The sequence below is a fragment of the Notolepis coatsorum genome, assembly GCF_963971535.1.
Source record: "Notolepis coatsorum genome assembly, chromosome: 11".
Classification (NCBI taxonomy): Eukaryota; Metazoa; Chordata; class Actinopteri; order Aulopiformes; family Paralepididae; genus Notolepis; species Notolepis coatsorum.
The window spans coordinates 33,012,648-33,037,019 of NC_140175.1; the positions used below are offsets into that span (position 1 = coordinate 33,012,648).

General features: G+C 42.3%; 1 protein-coding gene across 3 annotated transcripts in view; it reads left to right on the forward strand.

The window, feature by feature from the left end:
* The window catches only part of eng (endoglin), an 88,257-nt gene extending 64,370 nt beyond the window's left edge, over window positions 1–23,887 (forward strand). For 2 of the 3 annotated variants that reach the window (XM_084324060.1, XM_084324061.1), the window contains exons 5-13: window positions 372–552; window positions 2,672–2,777; window positions 7,587–7,782; window positions 13,852–13,997; window positions 14,796–15,038; window positions 18,276–18,342; window positions 22,354–22,464; window positions 22,589–22,636; window positions 23,028–23,887. In XM_084324060.1, coding sequence (XP_084180186.1) covers window positions 372–552; window positions 2,672–2,777; window positions 7,587–7,782; window positions 13,852–13,997; window positions 14,796–15,038; window positions 18,276–18,342; window positions 22,354–22,464; window positions 22,589–22,636; window positions 23,028–23,149 — 1,220 coding nt within the window. In that variant the 3' untranslated portion in view covers window positions 23,150–23,887. Of the gene's footprint in view, window positions 1–371; window positions 553–2,671; window positions 2,778–7,586; window positions 7,783–13,851; window positions 13,998–14,795; window positions 15,039–18,275; window positions 18,343–22,353; window positions 22,465–22,580; window positions 22,637–23,027 lie in introns of all 3 variants that reach the window. The other variant, XM_084324062.1, reaches the window with a different exon arrangement.
* The last annotated feature ends 485 nt before the right edge of the window (window positions 23,888–24,372 follow it).

Consider the following 24,372-nt stretch of genomic DNA (forward strand, 5'->3'; position numbering starts at 1 on the left):
ATCCCAATTTCCTCTCTGTGCATTCAGTAAAAAGCTATCCGGCTGCAAGCTAGCCTAGCTTAGCGCAAATGAATGGAAGCCGATATTGACCAGGTAGCCTAGCTGTTGACCAAAAACTTTTTTAAGCTAGGTTAGTGGTCCGTATCCGCTTCCATTCATTTGTGCTAAACTAGGTTAGCATGCAGCCGAATAGCTTTCTACTGAATGCACAGAGAGGAAATTGGTATCCATCGTATAACTCTGGAGAAGACGGTAAGGGCATTTCCCCATAATGTTGGTATATTCCATTAAGGGAGAGGAGGTTTTTAAACCCAGCTATCGGGACCACGGTTAAATTAGACCTACATATTGTACTGTTTTGGTCTTTGCAGGCACGAAGCTTGGCTCCAGGGACTGTACGCTGGAAAACGAAGATCCATCCATGAAGCATTTTGTGGAGTTTGAAACAACACCCTCGCGGTCGTCGTTCAAATCTTGCTCCATCCAACCTCAGCACGCCAGCAGTGACACGGAGCTTCACATCATCAACATACCAGAGAATTCCAACATTCGGTAAAACCGTGTGACACACTGGACTGTACATCTTATGGCACACTGCTATATTTCACAATATAGTACTTGGGTGTATTTTCAGCAGTGTTGGCAATTTGCATTAGATCTACCGTCATTAATCTAGCCATTTATTATTATTTAACCTTTATTTTACCAGGTAGTCACTAGCGATCAATGATCTCTTTTTCAAGCAAGACCATTATAATGCAGAATACATGGCAATGGCAATACAGTTAGTCTTGGCGGTATGGTTCTAATCTCAGGGGTGCTCCCTGCTGCAAGAGAGGTTAAAGCACACGGAAGATAAAGCATAACGGCATACTGAGACTGAACAGCAGGGAGCACTGTGAACGATCCCCCATAGGGGATGTACTTTACAGAGTACAACACAGTAATTTGCATACATACAATATAAAGTAGAGCCGCAAACAGTAAGTGTGTGTGAATGGGGAGGTCTTTAAATAGACCTAAATCAATGTATGTGGGACACTGGAGTGTCACCTAAGCGCTTACAACTCCATGCATGACTTAGGGTGTCCTGCCAGAGCTCACTTTGCCCATTTTATGTAATTCATCATGACAGAACAACAGAACAGTTATGGTTTCCCTTTATAATTGTCAATGTTTATTTAAAAAAAAATGTATTTGATCACAAACATACAATTTTATTAGGTCAAATCATTGCATGTCCACCCCTAAAAAGTGCCATTGCTATGCATCTCCCGTGGGCTCTCCATCTCTTTACGTTGCTCATATTGCGCATTGTAGCTTGTCTGCATCCAGAGTGTTCCAATTCCAATTACCCCATGTGAGCATGACCGCTTCAGAACCATGTGAGCATGAGCGCTTCAGAACCATGTGAGCATGAGCGCTTCAGAACCATGTGAGCATGACTGCTTCAGAACCATGTGAGCATAAGCGCTTCAGAACCATGTGAGCATGAGCGCTTCAGAACCATGTGAGCATGACCGCTTCAGAACCATGTGAGCATGACCGCTTCAGAACCATGTGAGCATGACCGCTTCAGAACCATGTGAGCATGACCGCTTCAGAACCATGTGAGCATGACCGCTTCAGAACCTGGTCCATGTGAGCATGACCACTTCAGAACCTGGTCCATGTGAGCATGACCGCTTCAGAACCTGGTCCATGTGAGCATGACCGCTTCAGAACCATGTGAGCATGAACGCTTCAGAACCATGTGAGCATGAGCGCTTCAGAACCTGGTCCATGTGAGCATGAGCGCTTCAGAACCTGGTCCATGTGACCATGACCGCTTCAGAACCTGGTCCATGTGAGCATGAGCACTTCAGAACCTGGTCCATGTGAGCATGACCGCTTCAGAACCTGGTCCATGTGAGCATGAGCACTTCAGAACCTGGTCCATGTGACCATGACCGCTTCAGAACCTGGTCCATGTGAGCATGAGCACTTCAGAACCTGGTCCATGTGAGCATGACAGCTTCAAAACCTGGTCCATGTGAGCATGAGCACTTCAGAACCTGGTCCATGTGAGCATGACAGCTTCAGAACCTGGTCCATGTGAGCATGACCGCTTCAGAACCTGGTTCATATGAGCATGAACGCTTCAGAACCTGGTCCATGTGAGCATGACCGCTTCAGAACCATGTGAGCATGAGCGCTTCAGAACCATGTGAGCATGAGCGCTTCAGAACCTGGTCCATGTGAGCATGAGCGCTTCAGAACCTGGTCCATGTGACCATGACCGCTTCAGAACCTGGTCCATGTGAGCATGAGCACTTCAGAACCTGGTCCATGTGAGCATGAGCGCTTCAGAACCTGGTCCATGTGAGCATGACCGCTTCAGAACCTGGTCCATGTGAGCATGAGCACTTCAGAACCTGATCCATGTGAGCATGAGCGCTTCAGAACCTGATCCGGGTCAGGTATCACAATGCCGGATGAAACCTGACCTCGGGACCATAGCCAAAATGACAAGAGAGAGGGAAACAACATCATCTCATGGGTGTTTTCCTTTATTTTTTATTTCCTGAGCATTTTATTATACCATTTATTTGCCCCGTCAAGCGACTTGTTTATTGTCATTTTGTCTGTGCTTGAGTGCTACCTAGTGATTCTTTTCTCTTGGTCGTTGCAGTAATGTTTCAGTTCAAGTGGACACAGAGAAGCCAATCGCTGTGTTCATGAGAGGTCCTCAGGGCACCACGTGGACCTTCCACAACCCACTGCTCGCAAGGTTTGGCGTAAGTACTTCTACACTAGAGATACTCCACCGAATCTGTCCCTGTGGTGACTTTTCCAGTGGCCTTCGAGGACGTTTATTATATAATCCTTGTACATTTACAAGACGTATCACCATCTTTCAGAGACTCTAGCGGGCTAGTGAAAATATAGCTCTGTTGACAAGCTTTGTATGCATTACATACAGTACGAACCAATGCGGATTTGGAGGGTTAAGACAAAAATCCTAACTAATTACAGAAAGCTCAGTCTCGACAAAGGTGAAAACACAAGCCGCTGCTGAAATAGAAGTATAAAATTACCCTTTTCTCTCCGAAGTCTCCTTTCTCTCTAAGCTAAGGCTAGAGCCAAGATAGATATAAATACCATATGAAACTAGAGAGCTTGAGGAAACCGGCTGTTTCATGCTAGGTTACTGGGAAAGTGATGAATGCTGGGCAAGTGATGCATCTCTAAATGCGCAACATCTTGATGGTGGGAAAAAAAAACGGCAAGGCCCATTTTACATAGTGAAAAATCTCATTGCTCTTGCCCCAACGCCATATGGGGTAGATTATCTTCTTCTACAACATGTGTAGGGGGCGATTGACTGTTCTCATGTGCATACTGCCACCTAGAGGCTCCAACTTATTCTGTAAAGAGGTTACAGAACACAATCACTCTTTCCACTAAGTGGCAGTAATGCAGAATATTCTGTGTTCCAACCACCACTGCTTCTCAAATGAGGAAGAACGAACCAGTGTTGTCTTCTGGGTAGGTAGAGTTTTCTGCCTCTGTAGCTGTATTGAACATAGATATATATAGAACACTAGATAGCTTACCCGCGCTGCCGGCCAATGGAGAGCGACGTCGTCGTAGGGCAGCCATCTTGCCCCCAGGCAGCTCAGCTACTGATAACATTAATGTCTATGGTGCATGTACTATTTAAATAACCATAGATTGCTCAATTCTTTACCGATTTTCAAACGGGTTGGTTTGCTATAAACATCAAAGATGTAGTTATGATACTGCATACTTATATGCATCATAAATGTATCTAAAGATGTTTTTTTACAAACCGCTTGAATCATAGCCACGTTAATAATGCTTGTAATAAACCAAACCGTTTGTAAATCCGTCAATATTTCAGCGAGTTATGAGTATTTTTGTCTGTGCAGATCACTCACCCTCCAACAGCTACCATAGAACGTAACAGAAAGGCTGACTGGGGCAAGATGGCGGCGGTTCAGCGACGCTGGTGACTCCGCCTTAAGCTATCTAGTGTTCTATATATATATCTATGGTATTGAAGCTCTTAGGAAATTCAGTCAACAATATGGGGTGTCTAGTCAGGACACGGAAGGCAGGAATTTCCTTTGATTTCATTTGATTTCATTAGACATTTAAAAAAAATACAAGATTCCAGAAAAATGTCAAGGATGCTACACAAAAAAGTCAAGACTTATTTCCATTGTGGTCCTTGCGGTCTCAGACAGACAAGCAATACAAAACATGACCACAAATAACAATTTGACAAACTACATAGACATGAACATTTTAAATGCAGTACAAACGTACATGAACATTTTAAATGCAGTACAAACGTAGCCACAGACAACAATGAATCAGACAACATCTTCATGTATTTTAAAATCTAGTTTTTGACATTGTCGAGGAGCCATGATTTGACTTTTTTCTTAAAATTGTGTCGGCTACTGATGCATTTGATCTGTGAAGGTAGCAAATTCCAATTTGTGGCTCCCCAGAATTTAAAAGAACATTTGCCCATATTAGTTTTGAACCTTGGAATACACAGGTTGGCAATGCTGGCTCTGGTGTTATGGGTATGCATGTCCCTGTTCCACTGAAAATAATTAGTAAGAAAAGTGGGGGCCCTATTATTATATGGTTGTGAATAGGGATGCTCGATATTGGCTTTTTTACCGATACCGATATACCGATATTGTCCAACTCTTAATTTCCGATACCGATATCAACCGATACCGATATATGCAGGTATAATTTCAGGTAATTAACATTACATATCTCTTGTTGTGGAATTAACACAACATTATGCATACTTTTGACAATAAATAAAATCAGAATTTGTTCTTACTTGCTTGCCTGGGTAAATAAAGGTTATAGAAATGTAAAAAAATAAATAATAATAATTATTTTGAAAACCGATACCGATATTTTCCGATATCACATTTTTATGCCGATATCGGCCGATAATATCGGTAGGCCGATAATATCGGACATCCCTAGTTGTGAACTATGTTGAGCTGAAGTTGAACGGACCTGGCTTCCAGAGGGAGCCAGCCCAGCAACTGGAAGTGTTGTTTGCCCACATGTGCTCTGGAGGCTAGTCCTAGAGTTAATCGGATGAGTTTGTTCTGGGAAACATGTAACTTATCTTTTAAAGCTTTGGTCAGACCTCCGTACCAAGAACAGATAGCATAGTCAAAGCAACAAGAAACAAGTGAATTTGCCAGAATGCGAAGACTTTCAGGGTCTAATAAATGTGCTTTTCTGGCCAGAAATTTTGTTCTGCCATTAACCTTGCTCATAGTTTTGAGAGCCATGGATTCCCCGCTCAGGCTGCTGTCTAGGTGGCAACCTAGACCTTCGAGGAATTTTATTATGAACTAACTGTAGATACACAGATGCACAGGCACTAGTAGTTACTATTATGCTATTTACCATTCATAAGTGTGGTTCTAAATGGGGAGGAAACAAAGACCTCAATGTTACATTATTTAGTCTATACTATTTCTATAATTAACTTAAACCTCACAAGTGGGACTAGTAATAACGTACTATATTACAGGGATAAACAGTGCTAAACAGGTACTAAATACTATAATCTACAACAGAGAGTATACTCAATAGGCTAGGTTATCACTCTATAAAACATACTGATACATTGCTTCATAAACAGCTGGTAGAATAACTTTTTTATTTGTATTATTATATCTTTGCACACAAACTGAGGAAATCAACTGAAACCTGTTAGAAACTGACACCTGACTGATACCACTGGCATATTCTCATTATGAAGCTGTTCTCTACAAAAAAAAGTGCTCTACTGTCTTTATGTCTACTAGTGATGGGAAGTCTGTCTCTTTTCAAAGATTCACCTGTTTTGGCTCGGCTCTCTTAGAAGTGGTGGCTCTTACGGCTCCCAAATGGCACAGACAGTTAATATTGTTTAACATTTTAATCAAACCTTTAATGAACAACTGAACACAGAACCACAGCATATTTAAATTGTGCATGTTTTGCAGTCTTTGCAGTCTCCAATATTGTTGAAATGCAGCCAGATGCTGCTTCTTTTTCTATGTTCGCTAATTTCTTAACTTTTTCCTTATTTAAATCTGGCTCCCCGTCTCTCTCTGTCACTCTGTGTGTGTGTGTGTGCGTGTGTGCGTGTGTGCGTGTGTGCATGTGCGTGTGTGCGTGTGTGTGTGTTTGTGTGTGTGTGTGTGTGTGTGTGTGTGTGTGGTCGGTCTACCTGGCCTGTACCACTACACTCAAGTGGGTCTCATTCTCCAACGGACTTACGACAAAAAGAGCTTTCTCTTACGGCCATTTGAGACCTTTTCGGGCAAGACATGAATATAGACAATATATTATAATATAATATTAATTATATATGTTTTATTGGGATGGTTGGAGAATCCCAAAATCGGCCCAAAATGGCCCTAAGAGAAAGCCCTTTTTGTCGTAAGTCCTTGGAGAACGAGACTGTCTTTGGAGACATAATGGTATGATCCTAGTCTGTCCTTGCATGTGATTGGCCGCATGGTGTCAAAATAAAATCCCGCCCCCTACCTGCATTGGATTCTCATGCCCAGATGCTGCGGCAGAACTTTCGTTTTCCCTGTAAGTTTAGTTTTCGCCGTTAGTTCTCAGCAGAGCTGAGCAGTGAGCAGGATCGGCTGAAGATTCGTCTCTCCCCAAATCTCTCTTCTCGTTCGCAAAACAAAGAATCGTCTCTTAGAGCCGGCTCGTTTGCGAACGACACATCACTAATGTCTACATATTCTTTGAGCCTTTTGCACTGTAGCAGTGTCGAAACTTAGGTTGTACTGTGTACAATTACAATGACCTCTTGACCTCTGACCTATTATCTGAATGTACTTGGACTCCTTGGAACCATACAAGTCTCAGCTTTACAACCATATCCAATCCATGCTAGTTCCATGCCGATTTGTACAAACATGTGATTTTCCCTTTTATTTTAATTTAAAAAAAATGTGCATGAAATATGTATGTTGCATGTATCTGTAAAGATAAGGTTGCATTTGAAATAACCTTGTTTTTGCCACCATAAAGGCACAAGTTGGTTATAAAATATATAAATAAATAATAAGCAGCATCCAGCATGAATACACAGACCCCCCTCCCGTTACTATGATCTGACCTTCGACATACAATAGTTTCCAAAGTGGCCCACCTGTGAATCTAATAGAGTATCCCCAATTCTACACACAATCCAGTATAATTATTATGTAGATGCTCATAAATATCTCATGTTCTACAGAGAGACAGAACAGGAACCTTCTAACGCTTCCCAGGGTTATGACCCCTAGACATGTTGGCAGTCTGTGTGTTTCAATATTGATTCAAGTGGCCAATCTGGCTTTAATCTCCTTAAGAACACAGTGAGATGTCTTGGAGTTTAACAATCGGCCTATACGTCCATGTCAGTGAAACAGCCCCTTGATATCGATTTGATTTTAATTGCCGCCTGCCACCTCCGTACGTACCAATCTCTCTCATACAGCTTAATGGCTTTTCTTCTAATGTTCTTCACCCTCCACTCACAGTCGAACAACGAGATCATGCTGGCCAGCATCCCACATCTGCTCCCGACCTCGGTCGTCCTGACCAGCGATGGTGCAGAGGAGGTGCAGAAGAAGGCGTTGGAATATTTCAAAGCCAACACATTCACCAGCTACACAGAGATCCAACTGGAGGGCTCTATGGTGTCACTGGTGCTGGGAAGAAAAGACGACTCCTCAGGTATCACACAGAACTTGAAACGGAAGGAACTAGAAAATACTACATAGGAATTATAAAATTCTAAAAAACTGTGCAGTGACAGTATAAACAAACTGTAGCTGCCTCGTTATCTTTGTTGATTTCTTACCGTTTCCAAAGGGCAAATTGGTCAAAATGGAAAATCTGGTACATTTTCACATTTTAATATTGGAAAACCTTGAGACCAATATAGTGCTGTTTAAAGGTGCTACACAAAGTGGTAAACATTTTTGTATAGAGTAACCATTTTAGTTTTTAACCTCTTAACCAGCGCCCCCAAAATTGGCCATTTTAGTTTTAGTTTTTGAGGACTGCATACTTTTTTTACAAACCAAAACAACATACTTTATACTTATAGCACATGCATGAGCCTGGTCTCTTTTGAAAGATGACATTCTGATGTTTCTGATTCCTAAAATTAACTTTTAGTGCTAATGAAATAGAGTAACATAGGTCTGAACTTGAGTTGTAGAAAAACTTGTTACTCAAGTAGCATGAAGCCTTATGTAGTACATGTCCAAATTTCATAAAGATCCATTCAGAAATGAGTGATTAGGAGTGATTTTGGTAAACTGTGTACAAAAGAAAAACTCAGTTTTCTCATAGACTTCAATTCATTCGGCTGTTTTTCTCTTCCTGTTTTCGCTCGTTATTATTATTTTTATTTTTTTTATTCATACATCCCCACGTGGGGTATCATTAGAAAGCCACACTGATTGGCTACAACCCTCCACAATAATCTTCGAGATCGCCAAATTATTGACGGAACTAGAGCCCCAAGAGTCAGGAGTGGTATTTTGCGCAATACCGTGTACTTTGCACAAGCCTCAAATACCGGCATGTAACTCGAGAACCGCTGAATGGATATTGTCGGATTTTGTCGCTATCGACAGGCAACAAATAAGCCTTAAATTCGATATATATATTGTATTACAAAATAAGCACACCCGAGCCACTAGGGGTCGCCAAAGTGCCGGTGGGCAAATCGTCCTAAAAAGGCCCCACATGTGGGCCCTTGCAGGTTAAGAGGTTTTAAAGAATACATCCACAGAGCTTTTAGAAAGGTGTGGAATAAAAGTAGTGCGTTTCCCCCAAAAACATTATTAATTAATTAAATTATCAAAGCTTTGGCTGGTCCAAAATGAATGTTGTTGTTTATATGTTGCATGCATGCATCCCCTCCCTACTTCCCATAACTCCACGTGGAATGCACCTGTTGGATAAATGACTAGATGCTAGTGCGAAATCTAGTGGCTGAATGTTATCTATAGCAGTGTTTCTCAACTGGTGGGTCGCGACCCAAAAGTGGGTCGCGGGGCCATTTTGAGTGGGTCGTGGATGTGTGTGTAAAAAAAAAAAGTAAAAAAAGATTTTTTTTTTTTTTTTTTTTTTTTTACCTTTTAACTTTTTTTTTTCACTACCTATCTTTGTGAAAGTGGCTTCTCAGCTCTGGTCCAGCTGAAGACAAAGCGGAGGAACAGATTGGACATTGAGCATGACCTCAGAGTTGCTTTGTCTACCATCACCCCAGACTTTGAGACTCTTGTCAGGAGCAAACATCATCCCCAGTTATCCCATTAGTCCCCTGCATGTTAAGCTAAGAATTCTGCTAAAAAGGATATATTATTTATTATTATTATTATTTTATTTCATTGTGTTTTTAGCCCTTAGTTGCACTTTGTTGCAACCCCAGTTATCCCATTAGTTCCCCCAAACGTAGGTCTGTTATGTTAAGCTAAGAAATCTGCTAATAAGCATATTATTTATTATTATTTTATTTCATTGGGTTTTTAGCCCTAGTTGCACTTTTATTGCAATCCCAGTTATCCCATTAGTTCCCCCAAACTTAGGTCTGTTATGTTAAGCTAAGAAGTCTGCTAAGAAGCATAATTATTTATTATTATTATTTAATTTCATTGGGTTTTTAGCCCTAGTTGCACTTTTGTTGCAACCCCAGTTATCCCATTAGTTCCCCCAAACTTAGGTCTGTTATGTTAAGCTAAGAAATCTGCTAAGAAGCATATTATTTATTATTATTTTATTTCATTGGGTTTTTAGCAATAGTTGCACTTTTGTTGCACTTTTTTGTGTTTATTTCATGTTTTGAAAGATTGCGTATTACTGCATTTTTTTTTTACATAAATCATAGTGGTTCAAAATTTTGGGTCACGACTTAATGACTAAGGAAAATGTTGGGTCCCGAGGCTAGACCAGTTGAGAACCACTGATCTATAGGACCTATAATGACGCCTTCCCTCTTTACTCAGAAGTTTAGTTTTCATCTTGATTAAGATGCCATACAAACTAGACATTTGCTACCTGTATAAGCAGTTTGAAATTTGTTTTGTTTAGTTTTTTTGCTCACTGTGTGCTGTGCCGCAACACAAATTGCCTCTCTGAGGACATTGAGGATAGTTGTTTACCCGGTCGAAGGTAGACTCGAGGATATTATTGTTGACTCCAAACAAGGAGTGAAAGGCTACTGGTACCAGAAAGACAGCTACAGTATATTGGGGGGGGGGGGGGGGAAATCCCCAACACAGTAAAAAAATACATATATATTCTGAAGAACCTTCATCACGTCTCAAAGGTCTTGTTCTGTACTCAATCTTGAATTGTATCATCTTCCTTGGAATACATTTTTCTTCGCAAGTTGAGCCATTGTGCAGGGTTTTTCCCTGTTCTCTCTCTGGTGGTAGTGTGAGGTAAATCTGGTTCCGGGCAAACAATATATAAAGTTCATATTTGCATTTCATAATTATAATGTCAATCTGTCAATCAATCGTCATATGTACAATCAGTTTCCACTGTATTTATAAATAAAAATGGACTGTCTTGATAGAGAAGCTAACTAGCTTAGTTTGAGCTAGCAAGCGCTGGCCATCTTGGCAAAGCTTATATCATGTTAAGGGGGGACAGCACCCCCTAATAGGGAAAAAGAATACTTGAATAGATATCACTATGAAACTTTCCCAGTTTGTTATGTACATATAAACTAAGAAAAAATATATTACAAGTTTTCTGAATTTTATGTTTCTATATGCAAATGAGGCACTTCCACCATTAAATATGCACATATTTGCATGTATCGCCAAGACTCGCATCACCAAAATGGATAATGCCAGATTGAAAAACTTGGTTTCATTTTGTTGATACATTCAAAACGAAACTTTGTATAGAAAGACTTTGTCGTAAAAAAAAAAGATTTTTCGCCTAGTTTTGGTATAAAATGTACTATACACATGGCTATGAATGATATATATCAACAAAACTTTCTATAGAAAGAAGCATAATATGGATGGGAAGAAATGTGGAAAGTTTGGTGTGTAAGTAAAATGCATAAAAACTAGTTTTTCAGAAAACAACCTCAAAGTTTTGTATTGTAAAATGCCATAAATGTTTTTTTGAAACAGCTATTTACAAACACAACACCCAATCAAACCATTAGTAATAGACAACCTAAACACATGCCTGATAACTGAATAATAATAATAATAATAATAATAATGATGTTATTGAACTGAACAGAACTACAGTGTAGTAACAGTGTAGTAAGTGTAGTACCCTCTAATAGGCAAAACAATTATTGAATAGATATCACTATGAAACTTTCCCAGTTTATGTACATATAAACTAAGAAAAAAAATGCAATCAGGCTAAATTAAGTCAAATAAACAACTAAATGTGTGTTATTGACATTTTATTGTCACTAATTTCATAGAAGACATGTTTAGGAAGCAAAATATAACAAAATCTCAATATCGTCGAAAAAAAGCAAAAAGGCAATTTTGGGGGTGCTCGCCTTAAGTTGACAAACTGAAACGATATGTGGCGGAAATAGTTGTATACTGTATGTTATGAACCGATTGTTCGTACGATAACAGATGGTGGTGGCGGTGGTGAAATGCAAATATGAACTTCATATTGTTTTTTTTTTGTTTCAAGGGTTTAACGAAGGTTATGAATTATAACTCTTTATATTAATACTTGCAAACACAGACTTTACCTGCACTGTACATATTAATGCTACACATCTGTAATAGTATTGTACTACATACATCTGATTAGCACTAATACCCAGTAGTACTAATTTATACATTTTTATACCCAGTTTATAATATACCCTGTCATGTTATTACTATTGCATTTTACTTACATTTGTACTCTGGTTGGATGCCAAACTTATTTTTGTTGTACTGTACTTGTGCTGTATAATGACTTGATTAGTCGCAAATTGCTTTCACACTGCCTGTTGAATCTGTGTGTACACAGTCCTGTGGTTGTAAATTCAGGTGTACGAGAATGCATGTGCTGCATTCTTCATTTGGGGGAGCACAGCTAAGAACACTTTGGCTGTTTAAGAACACATTTTCACGCGTTCAAGAATCCGGCAGGGATCTTTCTTAAGTTTGTTCTTAAGAAGATATTTACGAAGACACTTACACTCTCAATACACTTATGTAGTACTAGACTAGAGAGATGTCCCAATGTGGAGTCATAACACGCTGGTTTAAGGTGCCAATAGCGCCCTGCAGAAAGCGAATGACCAGCAGATGGCTGAAAAGAGGCTTATCGTCAACTCTCTGGCCATATTGTGTAAAAGTCTGATAGTGGCTGGGCCTCTTGTTGAGGTAGGCTGGCTATGAACAGACTTTGGTCCCTGCCACCGTGGGCTGGTCTGTGACCCATTGGGAACTAGAATGGAAAGGGAAGAAGAAGAAGTCTAACGTTATTTGTAGCACACATTGCTACATTATCATGCAGCGAACACACACATGTGAGATGGGAGACACACATTTTTTTTGGGGGGGGGGGGGGGGGTCACCGATGAAATTCCTCTCTGCGCGTGACCCATCCCCTCGTCCTTCCCACCAAGGGCAGCCGGGAGCAGGCATGGGCTGCGTCTTTGCCCGTGCCCGGGGACCAACCCAAGTGTTCCTGTCCATCTTCGCCAGGGACGAGACAGTGTTGTGCATGTTTTTTCTATTGGGTTTATCTCTTTTTCTGGAGGGGAAACCCTTGCGAGCACGGTGAGAACAGGCAAACGCCACACAGAAAGGTCCAGGAAATACCCCACCTGGGTACCTGGCTGGCAACCTGGTCCCCAAGCGGGATTCGAACCCAGGACCTTCTTGCTGTGAAGCGACAGTCTTAACCAGGGAGGTGTTGGACACACACACAGACACACACAAAAGGGGGGGATCTTAAAGTTAACCACTGGCTGGGCTGGGGAGAACACTAGAACACTGAACACTGGGGGAGAAATAATAATAACCACCACTGCCTAGCAGTTGAAAAGAAACAGGAAACTAAAAAGCACTTCAGAGAGAGAAAACCCTAGAAACATGTACTCAAGGCACTCCTCTACTATTGAGGCCAAATGTGAAATGAACAGGCATCTGAGCACAGGAAACCAGGCCTACAGGTGTCAATCAAGCCCACACACCTGCCATGCCGCATGGCAATTAAAGTTGGTGTCTGGTGATTGACAGCTCAGAGAAAGAGAAAACCCAAAATACATCCATAGCACACAGGAATAAACTAAAACCAAACCCACACAGACTGTAGTTCATCACATATATAAATTATATGATTCACTCATTCATTGTGATAAATTAAAAGAAGTTTGGCATCCAACCAGAGTGCAAATGTAACAGTGCAACAGCAATATACAATGTACAGGTGGTTAAACTGGATGCAAAATATACAAATTAGTACTACTGAGTGTAGTGCTAATCAGATGTATGTACAGAGTTGTATTATATAAATAGAGACAGTATGACTACTACTGGCCAGCAGCATAACTAGTAAGAGTAGGATATGTACAGATATAGATATATAGTAAGGGACTATGTGCAGGTAAGTACAGACAGAGGATAGGTGTATAATGCGGTGGTCATATGCTATCATACAGAGCTAAGGGTTATGTGCAGGTGTACAAGCAAGTATATGAGGGGTTATACGCAGGTATATTATATATACAGTGTTTTTTTATATTATATATACTGTGTTTTTTAACCTTTCCCTCTTTTGCCCACGCTCCGGCCAAAGAACCAGCACCAGAAGTGAGCAGCCAGGTGACCACCGAGCCGCCTCATCAGATGCCCCTGCTGATGCAGCTCTACGCCTCCCCGGACTACCGCTTGCCTCTGGATCCCAACACCAAGGTGCAGAGTGATAAGAGGATTTACGCCGAGGTGAGCAGCTCATTCACTCCACAGAGACAGCCCGCTCTTTTCCCCCTGTTCTACAGCTCCCTAACCTCCTCCACCTCGACTCCTGCTCACTGAAGCAGCAGTGTCGGGCAAACGTGGGCAGTCTCCTGGGATTTCAGATATTATGGGTAGATTCGCAGTGTGAACGTTTTAATCCTTTGGAGAACGAACCAGGTCTAGTTTCAAGCACACAGAGTAGGGTTTCCCGCACAAACAATGTTTTAAAACCTTATCATCTGAATATGGTAAGTTGGAGAGTTGTGTCCGTGAAGACTGTGGAGATTGCGTAGCCTACAATGTACAGTTTCTTCCCTCAAATGTATATATTCTCTTTTAGAAACTCTGCCTCTTAAACAGTACTGTATATTTGTATATCTTGTATGTCATAAATGTCTGGATGTAACAGTACTGTATATCTGTATGTCGTGTATGTCATAAATGTTATGATGAATTGAAAATGGGGGACCCTGATGTAAACAAGACGAAAGTCTTATTGCGCCGTACTGTATTGTACCCATTCTGCAATCTGTTAATAAAGTTTTCAATCAATCAATCAATCAATACTTTCAGACGATCACATTTACACTCAAAATATATTTGATACCGACTTTACAGCTGCAAAAGACACAGGCTGTCCAATACCTTTCAACTTTTTTGGAAGTACACTATTAGCATTGTTTACCTATGCTAGTGGGAGTCAATATGCTTTCAAACCAAAAATTGCATTGAAGTCGTTGCATTATTTTCTGACCACTAATCCTCCTCTCGTCTCCCTCCCAGATCTCCGGGCAGGCTTATGGGGAGATTGTGTTGACCATCAAGGTGATGAGCTGCTTCGTGAGCTCCAAGGGCTCGTGCCCTGCCGTGAAGAAGGAGATGCCTTTCATGGCCGAGACCTGCTCCTCAAAGACTTGCCCCAACACCACGCGTGTCAGCTTCTCTCTGGACCACCTCCAGGAGCTCACCTCCACCACCTGGGACTTGGAGTGCTCCGTCAAACTCTGCGCGTGTTACCACACCGAGGTACGGTAGCAGTAGAAGGGTGTGTTACCACAGCGAGGTACGGTAGCAGTAGAAGGGTGTGTTACCACAGCGAGGTACGGTAGCAGTAGAAGGGTGTGTTACCACAGCGAGGTACGGTAGCAGTAGAAGGGTGTGTTACCACAGCGAGGTACGGTAGCAGTAGAAGGGTGTGTTACCACACCGAGGTACGGTAGCAGTAGAAGGGTGTGTTACCACAGCGAGGTACGGTAGCAGTAGAAGGGTGTGTTACCACAGCGCGGTACGGTAGCAGTAGAAGGGTGTGTTACCACACCGAGGTACGGTAGCAGTAGAAGGGTGTGTTACCACAGCGCGGTACGGTAGCAGTAGAAGGGTGTGTTACCACACCGAGGTACGGTAGCAGTAGAAGGGTGTGTTACCACAGCGCGGTACGGTAGCAGTAGAAGGGTGTGTTACCACACCGAGGTACGGTAGCAGTAGAAGGGTGTGTTACCACACCGAGGTACGGTAGCAGTAGAAGGGTGTGTTACCACAGCGAGGTACGGTAGCAGTAGAAGTGTGTTACCACTAGGGATGGGTACCTTTCACATTTGAACCGATACCGGTACCGGTACCTGTGAATCGATACCGGTACCCAACGGTACCTTTTTTCGGTACTTTAGTCTCAAGAAATTTAATTTACCTACCTCAGTCGTAAAAAGAAAAATTCAAACTTCAAATAACTACAATTTCGACAGTTTTCGGCTTGTCATTGCTCCAACTGCTTTGTTGTTGAATCAAGTCAAATCCTAGGTAAGCATATATTGTGCGTGTGAACGTTGACATGAAAAGAAAAAAGTAAAAAAAAAAAAGTAAAAAAAAGTTAAAGAAAATAATAATAATTATTATTATTATTATTTTTTTTGGTTTCTCACTTGATTCGATACTCGGTAGTACCGACGTGTTTCGGTTCGGTACCTCAAAAGTACCGAATTCGGTACCCATCCCTAGTTACCACAGCGAGGTACGGTAGCAGTAGAAGGGTGTGTTACCACAGCGAGGTACGGTAGCAGTAGAAGGGTGTGTTACCACAGCGAGGTACGGTAGCAGTAGAAGGATGTGTTACCACAGCGAGGTACGGTAGCAGTAGAAGGGTGTGTTACCGTATTAGAGTCTGCAAACTAGACTATGCTCCTGTGAACATGTATTGGTATTACATCCACATGTAATGTTTTGAGCACATGTTACACACTCTATAAAGTAGGGATTCAAGAATAAGCTGGTGACCATCATCATCATCATCATCATCATCATCATCATCATCATCATCAGAGCATTGGTGATAATGCCATCATCATCATCATCATCAGATCATTGGTCATAATGCCATAATAGGAATGAATGTCCAAGCGATAATGTCCAATGAACGAGATTTATTTAACACAATTTAAATAACACACATCGGCTCATAGGTGAGATAGGTGAATAGTTGGTGTATAACTATCTAGGGAAACAAAAACAAAAGGACAAGGAAGAGGTTGGACACTTAACAATGTAGGCCTACATGATTAATCAAAGTTGAGGTATAAAAAGGATAAAGGGTATATTTAAACCATTACTTAATTAGGTAACTTGCATACCAGCAAAAGGATAATGGACATATACAGTAGCAGACAATAGCTTAACAGGAACAAACAATCAGGAGTTAAATTAAGTTGACTACAGTTGATGCACAGAGAGACAGAGGCTGTGTCTGAAATCCTGCAGTACCCACACAATCAGACAGAAGCTACTAACCTTACTACCCTCATTACCCACACAATCAGACAGAAAGCTACTAACCTTACTACCCTCAGTACCTACACAATCAGACAGAAGCTACTAACCCCACTACCCTTAGTACCTACACAATTATTACACATAAGCTACTAACCCCACTACCCTCAGTACCCACACAATTAGACAGAAGCTACTAATGCCACTACCCTCATTACCCACACAATTAGACAGACGCTACTAGCCCGACTACCCTCAGTACCTACACAATTAGACAGAAGCTACTAGCCCCACTACCCTCAGTACCTACACAATCAGACAGAAGCTACTAACCCTACTACCCTCAGTACCCACACAATCAGACAGGCAGGCTACACTCTAAACATCATAGTGGTGGTGATAAATGCCTATGAGAGCAAAATCTAGTGTGCACATTTGTGATTGTATTTGTACTGTATTGTATTCCATTGTATTTTTCTATCTAGCACCTACAGTACACTACACACTACCACTTGATTGTCTGGATGTACGTGATTTTGTCAAATATTTCCATACTATTGAATGAGGCCTGGGGGGAAATAGCGTTTGTAATGATTCTCTGTGAAGAGTGCTCGGTACTATGTGTGGTACTGTATATCCACTCTTGATCTTGTGTTTGACAAGAAAAAAAACAAGCACACCTTTCATTGTGTCTAGACATTATTTTGACTAGTTATGATATGTGTTAGAGGGAAAATAAAGTGTTTCTTATTATTATTATTATTATTATTATTATTATTATTATTATTATTATTATTATTATTATTATTATTATTATTATTATTATTATTATTAGGTGCTGTATTTTCAGGATAGTGCTGTCTTGAGGACTGACACAAGGAGTACATTGATAATACACTCAAGGAATATATGAGGTTTCACTATTGTGCAAAATAAATAAAGAGCTTTAATTAATAACATATAATTTTTACATCTTGCCACTACCAGAGATAGCCCCGGCTTTAACAAATTTAGTGTTCATAGCTGCATATGGTGAACCAGCCTACCTTACTAATGCCATTCACACTGCCAATGATGTTGAAAAGGGCTGCAAAATACTCCATAAGACTAGAACGTTTTTTGAAAGTTGCTAGGCGTAGGTAATTCACCCTTGTGAATACCACGTTTGTTTCTTTCACATTCCGTCAGGTGCAACGATGCCATCAACACAACTCCGATCTTTAATAGCTGACATTTCAGCCAAGGACTTTTCTCACATTTCCTCCTCTGCAATCTTCTATCATTGGCCCACATGTCAGATGTAATATCTTGTCTATCGCTTTTCACGAAACATGATTTTTTCTTAAAGTACAATTGATTAGTGACCCGACCCACATTTAATATATTTGATATATCTCCTTTTATATTTCAAAGCTTTTTGACATTTTCTTGATTTCTCTGGTTTCCCTTGGATGCGTTGCCAAGGAGACTTAATGATGTGTGTTTTCCTGACCTTCTCTCCAGAATTGCGTAGATGGGGGAAGAGCCAAGAGGAGCCTGGAGGTCACCCAGCCTTATCTGCCACCACCAAGTAGGTTCTGTTTAACCCCCCCCCCCCCTTCCCCCCTGGTGTCCCCCGAGCCTTCCTGTCTTTTCCCTGGTTTGCCCAGGTTTGCCCATCCTGGCCTCACCGACCCAGCTAGTGCACGTTTTCCAATTACCTCTGGCATCAAGAATCATGCACGTTTATTTTTGCCCCAAGGCGACTAAATTCATTCTGTATTCTCATGGTCTTGGTATTATTATTTTTTTTTATCTGGAGACTATCGTCAAACTCAACCTTTATTCCTTTTTAATAAGAAATGGCCGAACAACCCAGAATCAGAAAGGTCTTTATTGCCAAGTAGTTTTCACATTTCACATACATTTTGTCCTGTGTCTGTTGTTGTTGTTTTTGTGAAAAAGATTATGGAAAAATGCATACACTGTAATGCCGCAACAATTACCAATGTGTTTTACACAATGGCTTAATAAAGGAATCTGAATCTGAATCTGAAGGAATTTGATTTGGCAGAAAATAACGGACAGATAAAAAGGTGGAATAAAATAAGATGAAATATGAACAAAATTAAGATAGAAGCACAATATAATAGAATATAATTATGAAATAAAAATAGGCCATGGGCTGTACAACTGTAAAATAAAAAGGTGGAATAAAATAAAATGGGATATAAACTAAATTAAATAGAAGCACAATAGAATATAGTATAAGACAAATTAAAATAGGCCAGGGCTGTACAACTGTGCAAGATGTGGTCAAGTATATACACTAATTAGAATAAAAATAACAATACAGTGGGATGGGATATTTAGAAGGGCTGTGCAATGAGAAGAGAGAATTCAATTATTTTCAACACACACTTTTCCCAATAGCAATTTGTCACATTAATATCTGTGCTCCCAACAAATTCCGCTTTTTCTGGAACGATCCATCTTCTTTCCCGGAGCACCAATCACTATGCCTGGTTGCCTGCTCTGGTCCCGCCTATCGTTGCCTTCCATCCACCGCCGAGGACGTATAAACCCTGTTGCGGTTGTCAGGGAGATGCGGTCAGGATACGTGGCCGGGCCACTGAAGGCTCCTTTAGGAAGGCCTGCAGCCTGACCTTGTGGCCACAATCAGGAGTAATAACCCTCAGGGCGGTGGGGGGTCCATTGTTGTCCAGGGAAGAGAGAGAGAGGGGGGGGGGGTGTTCTGACTGCACTGCCGTCCAAACACAGGCTCTGGGCTCCTGGCGCTGTTGTCAGAGCATTGGACACAAAGAGGGGAAGAGATGTCATTCTTCAAAAGAGGAGGACAATCTCCGGACAGATGAGACGAGAAGCGGGCCTCAACATTCCTCGTGTGACGGCCCAGAGAGCGAGATAGACAGTTATTTGTCAGTGTTTTTTTTTGTTGCAAAAAGATAAAGAAAAGACGAGATGTTGATGTTTTGGCTGAGCACACTTCTCTCCCGGCTTGGTGAGAGAGGTATTTTTTCCCATCAGCTTGATTTAACTTTTTTTCTCTCCCGTGGGAGGTTGCCGCGTCGACATTGTAATGCTGGTGCTAAGGAAGTTGCCAGAAGTAAAGTCTGCTCGCTTGTTGATGCTTTCCCTGTGTCCTGTTCTACCTCCTTGGCCGACCTTGTTTTTTTTATTATTATTTTTTTACCATGTAAGAGCGATCCAAGATACTCTGGGACTCTTTGCTCTGATGTGGGAAGGGAATTAGGAGGTATGGGAACACACTTCCTCCCATTAAAATCAAAATCCTTGTTGACCTCAAAGCTCCTTTTCTCCTCTCACTGCCAAGTATCGGCAGAGACACACATACACCATCAATCATTGCCAGCTCTCGCAGCTGTATTGGTTGGTTGTGTTTATGTGGGCAGCAGTACCCACGCTGCACTCAGGCCCCAGTGTTTGGAGCTTGTTAGCGGTCCATCGGGGGAGGACTGGCTGACTTGCTTACCGCTTGGTTGGGTGGGGGGGGGGGGGGGGGGGGGGGGGGGGGGGTTGGTTTCCTGTGAACCCCTCCCCCAAGCTGTCGTTCCTGTTTGGTAGCTGTCCCCCGCCGGGGGGCTCATGGGAGACGTATACTGGCCTGCTGTCTTTCCCCTCATCTCCACCTGCACTGAGGCTTTGGTTTCCTGCCCCTGTTTATTCAGCTTTGCGGTCAAAGCCGCGCTGTACGCAAACCAACACATTCTGGAATGATGTTGGAAAACAAATGACGAAAAAAATAAAAAATAGCAAACCCATTTTTAGACACCGCGATTAAAGTGTGATAGGGAGTTGATGGATCCGGGCCCGCTCGTGTTAACTTAACTCCATGGTTGAAATGTCATGCTCTGTGTGACTGATATGTTTCAGATGACGCAAATTACGGACGTTTCAATTACAATCCGGTTAATTGCATGTTTTTGACACCCACTTTGCAACAATAACACCTTCACCTCACTGCTTCACACCCTCGACGACACCTCAGAACGGCGAAAAAAAGAGACGCGCACACATGCACGTGACTCACAGGATGGTGGCAAGAGAGGTGCCGGTGCCAAACAAACAGAATGCGGTCCTCCATCCTTCCTGCATCCTCTCCTTCCTGTATTCCAGGAAAGAAAGGAGAGCTTGTGCGTAGCCCCTAGCTCAGCGCTTAACCTAGCACCTAACCTGGTCGCCACAGGACGCAGGAGGCAGAAGGGGCAGGTGGGGTAAGACACAGGATGGCTTCTTCCCTAGGGGGAGCGATGATTAGCTTCCTCCCACATTCTCTCGATCCTTGTCGGGAGGTTTTCCATCACCGTAAAAGGAAGTCGAAAAAAATCGGTCTAGATGCGTGTGAGCATGCTTGGTTGTAGACCAATGTGTGTGTCACTCTGTGTGTGTGTGTGTGTGTGTGTGTGTGTGTGTGTGTGTGTGTGTGTGTGTGTGTGTGTGTGTGTGTGTGTGTGTGTGTGTGTGTGTGTGTGTGTGTGTGTGTGTGTGTGTGTGTGTGTGTGTGTGTGTGTGTGTGTGTGTGTGTGTGTGTGTGTGTGTGTGTGTGTGTGTGCGTGCGTGCGTGCGTGCGTGCGTGCGTGCGTGCGTGCGTGCGTGCGTGCGTGCGTGTGTGTCAGAGGCCTGTTCCAGAGCTCATCTCTTCTCTCGCTTGTCGGCACAGATTTCAGAATTCCATTGAGGCCGAGCGATTTCTGCCTCTGCTCTTGGCCCCAAAAGTTGTTTCGCTTCCGTACTAATCGCTGGAACAGCTTGTGTAGGGCAACGCCACACACGGTCTTCCCAAGGGGGGGGGGGGGGGGGGGGGGCACAGCCAGTGCCAAGCTGTAAACATGAACTCAAACTCACCATCGGCGTTCGGCGCTCATTAAGATCTTAAATTTCACCAACCCACTTTTGGCTACACTTATGACCTAACCTAAGGGCCCGCGTCCACCTATCTCACAAAAACGCTGGTAGTGCGCCGGTAGTGCTGGCATGAAGCGCATCTTGTAGATGACAGAAAGAAATCTACAGCCATCTTTTTATCGTTTTTTCCTGCCGCTGTTTTGCACATATTATAGCATATTTTAATACATTTTATTGTATATTAATTATATATATAGTTATTGCCTGACACCACAGTTCACCCTTTGCTTTTTATTAGCTTTTTAGTAGTGTATTCGTGTAGTTATTATTATTAGTGTATTTGTGCTTTGTCGCGAATCTCAATGGCTCGTCTCTTGTGGGAGACAGCCAAGACAGGCAGGCAGCTCCGGTGTCAGGTTACAAACAGAGTGGTAGATATGAATGGCTGTGATTGGTTGTCTGAAAATGAGCTCAGCGCATCGCTCTGAAAGTTCAGAATGTTTCAACTTTCTGCCGCACAAATAAGCTGAAAAAAGAAGCCGACTGCAGCGCATTCCCGGGCCCTAACGCAGCAAAGTCAACGAGCTTGTTGTAGTACCATGTGGAGGTCGGGTTATGGGGGCTGGGCTAGCCGAGTCTGAATAAACTGTGTTGTATTAGGTTTCGGTGTTGCTCGCATTCATGATTTTTTTCCTCTGGCATGTGTATGTTTCAGCGCAACCATGCTTTGACTTTGGCCTGCCTGCCGTGTTGGGCATCGCCTTCGGAGGGTTCCTGATCGGAGTACTACTCATCGGCGCCCTGTGGCTTATCAAGGTCAAAACAGGTAGGTTTCTGTCCTAGTATGTTACCTTTGCACACGAAAAATACAGACGGATCCGAATCTGCCACAGTGATGTGAATATCTCTCTGGATTTTGAAATTGTTTCATTCTGTGTTACGGGACTCAGGATACCCCACTGCGCTGGACGTGAGTTCAACTGCAGCAAATCTTTCAGGTGAGAAACTCCAGACGACACGTCGACTTGTCCATAGAGGTTTTTTAAGTCTTCTCTAAAGACTCACTTCTTCTCCCTGCCTTTCAACTCAGGCTGAGCTGGGCACCCGGTTTTAAGCATGTATCTCTGTACTGTATTTCTATCATTGTATATTGTTATATGGTGCAGTATACTGTACCATCATGGTATGTTTTGTGCCACATTACTTCCCCTGTGTTTAAATTTTTAGCCTTTTATTGAGCTGTACAGCACTTGTACAGCTCAACTGTGGCTGTTTTTAAATGTGCTCTATAAATAAACTTTGAATTGAGTTGAGACTGTGGCTACTAGTGCACAATGTTGATGCTTTTTCCCCACGCTCACTAGTGCTCTCTTCTCTCCCCTTTCCCAGGATGTCCCTGCTCTCTGACAAAAAGACAACCTGTATCCACCAACCCGTCCCCCTCTGAGAACAGTAGCGCCAACGCCAGCATCGGCAGCACTCAGAGCACGCCCACCAGCAGCATGGCATGAGATTGTTGTCATCGTTAGCACCACCACCTTCATCATCATCATCATTACCACCACCAGTGCCCAAAAGCATCTCCCCTCTTTCATAATGCTTAAGAAGCATTGCCCCCACCCACTCTCCCAAACCCTATAATTTTTACGAACAAGCGCATACCCTCCCTCACCAGTGAGCCACCGAGCCTGTATGCTGGTGTGTGCTGGGGACCTTTTGGAGGAGGGGGTGGGTCAGAGAGGGATACGGTGAGGAACGACACTAATCTATATGGCTCCTGACGCTAGCCCCTCCAGCCTCTCGGCGAAGCCAAGCTCCCAGACAGGAAGTTAACGAGGGCAAGAGGAAGAAAAAAAACACAGCGGCTCCCAGCAACAGGAAAAACAAAGCATGTCCCCCAAGAGCTAACAGGAAATTCACTGCATTCTTTTCAATGAATTGAGCCTCTCTGATGGCGGCACTATAAGAGTCGGTCAGGGGGGAAAGCCAGACAAAAGATTTACTTTTTACTCTTTTTTCTTTTTTTTTTTTTACATTAGGAGGAACAGATTTGCCTTTGCATTTATGATAAGGAATGCAGAGGGGGTTTTGTTTTCCCTGGTCATTTAGAGATTGAATAGGTCTTGTTAGCAGTCGGTCCTTCATCTATAAATTTAGCATAATTGGCAGTATCTCTGGGACTAGAAGATTCCCCAATTGCCCAATTTCACTCTTGCGTCACTGTGTAAACAGAGAGGGGGGGGGGGGGGGGGGGGGGGGGGGGGGGGGGGGGCGTTTTGCAATTTTGAAGACGAGGCTTAGATATGGTGTTTATCAATTGATTTTACATTCCCCACATCTGAAATGATGAACATTTTCATAATCCTGCATTTGACAAACGATCATTTCAATACAACACCTTCTGTTTTCAACGTGAGTGGCATTTAACTTGCATTCTCTCTCTCTCACGTGTCGGCACTATATGCATTCTGTTTACACAGTGATGTAAAAAAAAAAAATATGACAATTTCATGTTTTTGAAAATCTAAATTATGAACAAATCTCAAATGCTCAAAACATTCTCTTTCCACATTAAGACATTAGGTAAAAGGCTACCTCTTAATTTAGAAGTATGTAGTTGAGTTCAAACTTAATGTTAGACTTCAATGGTGAATTAGCTCCTCATCTGCTTTTTTCCCCCTTTTTTTTACATGTATTATTCTGTTTCACTTGAGTTGCATCATATGGTTTTAGC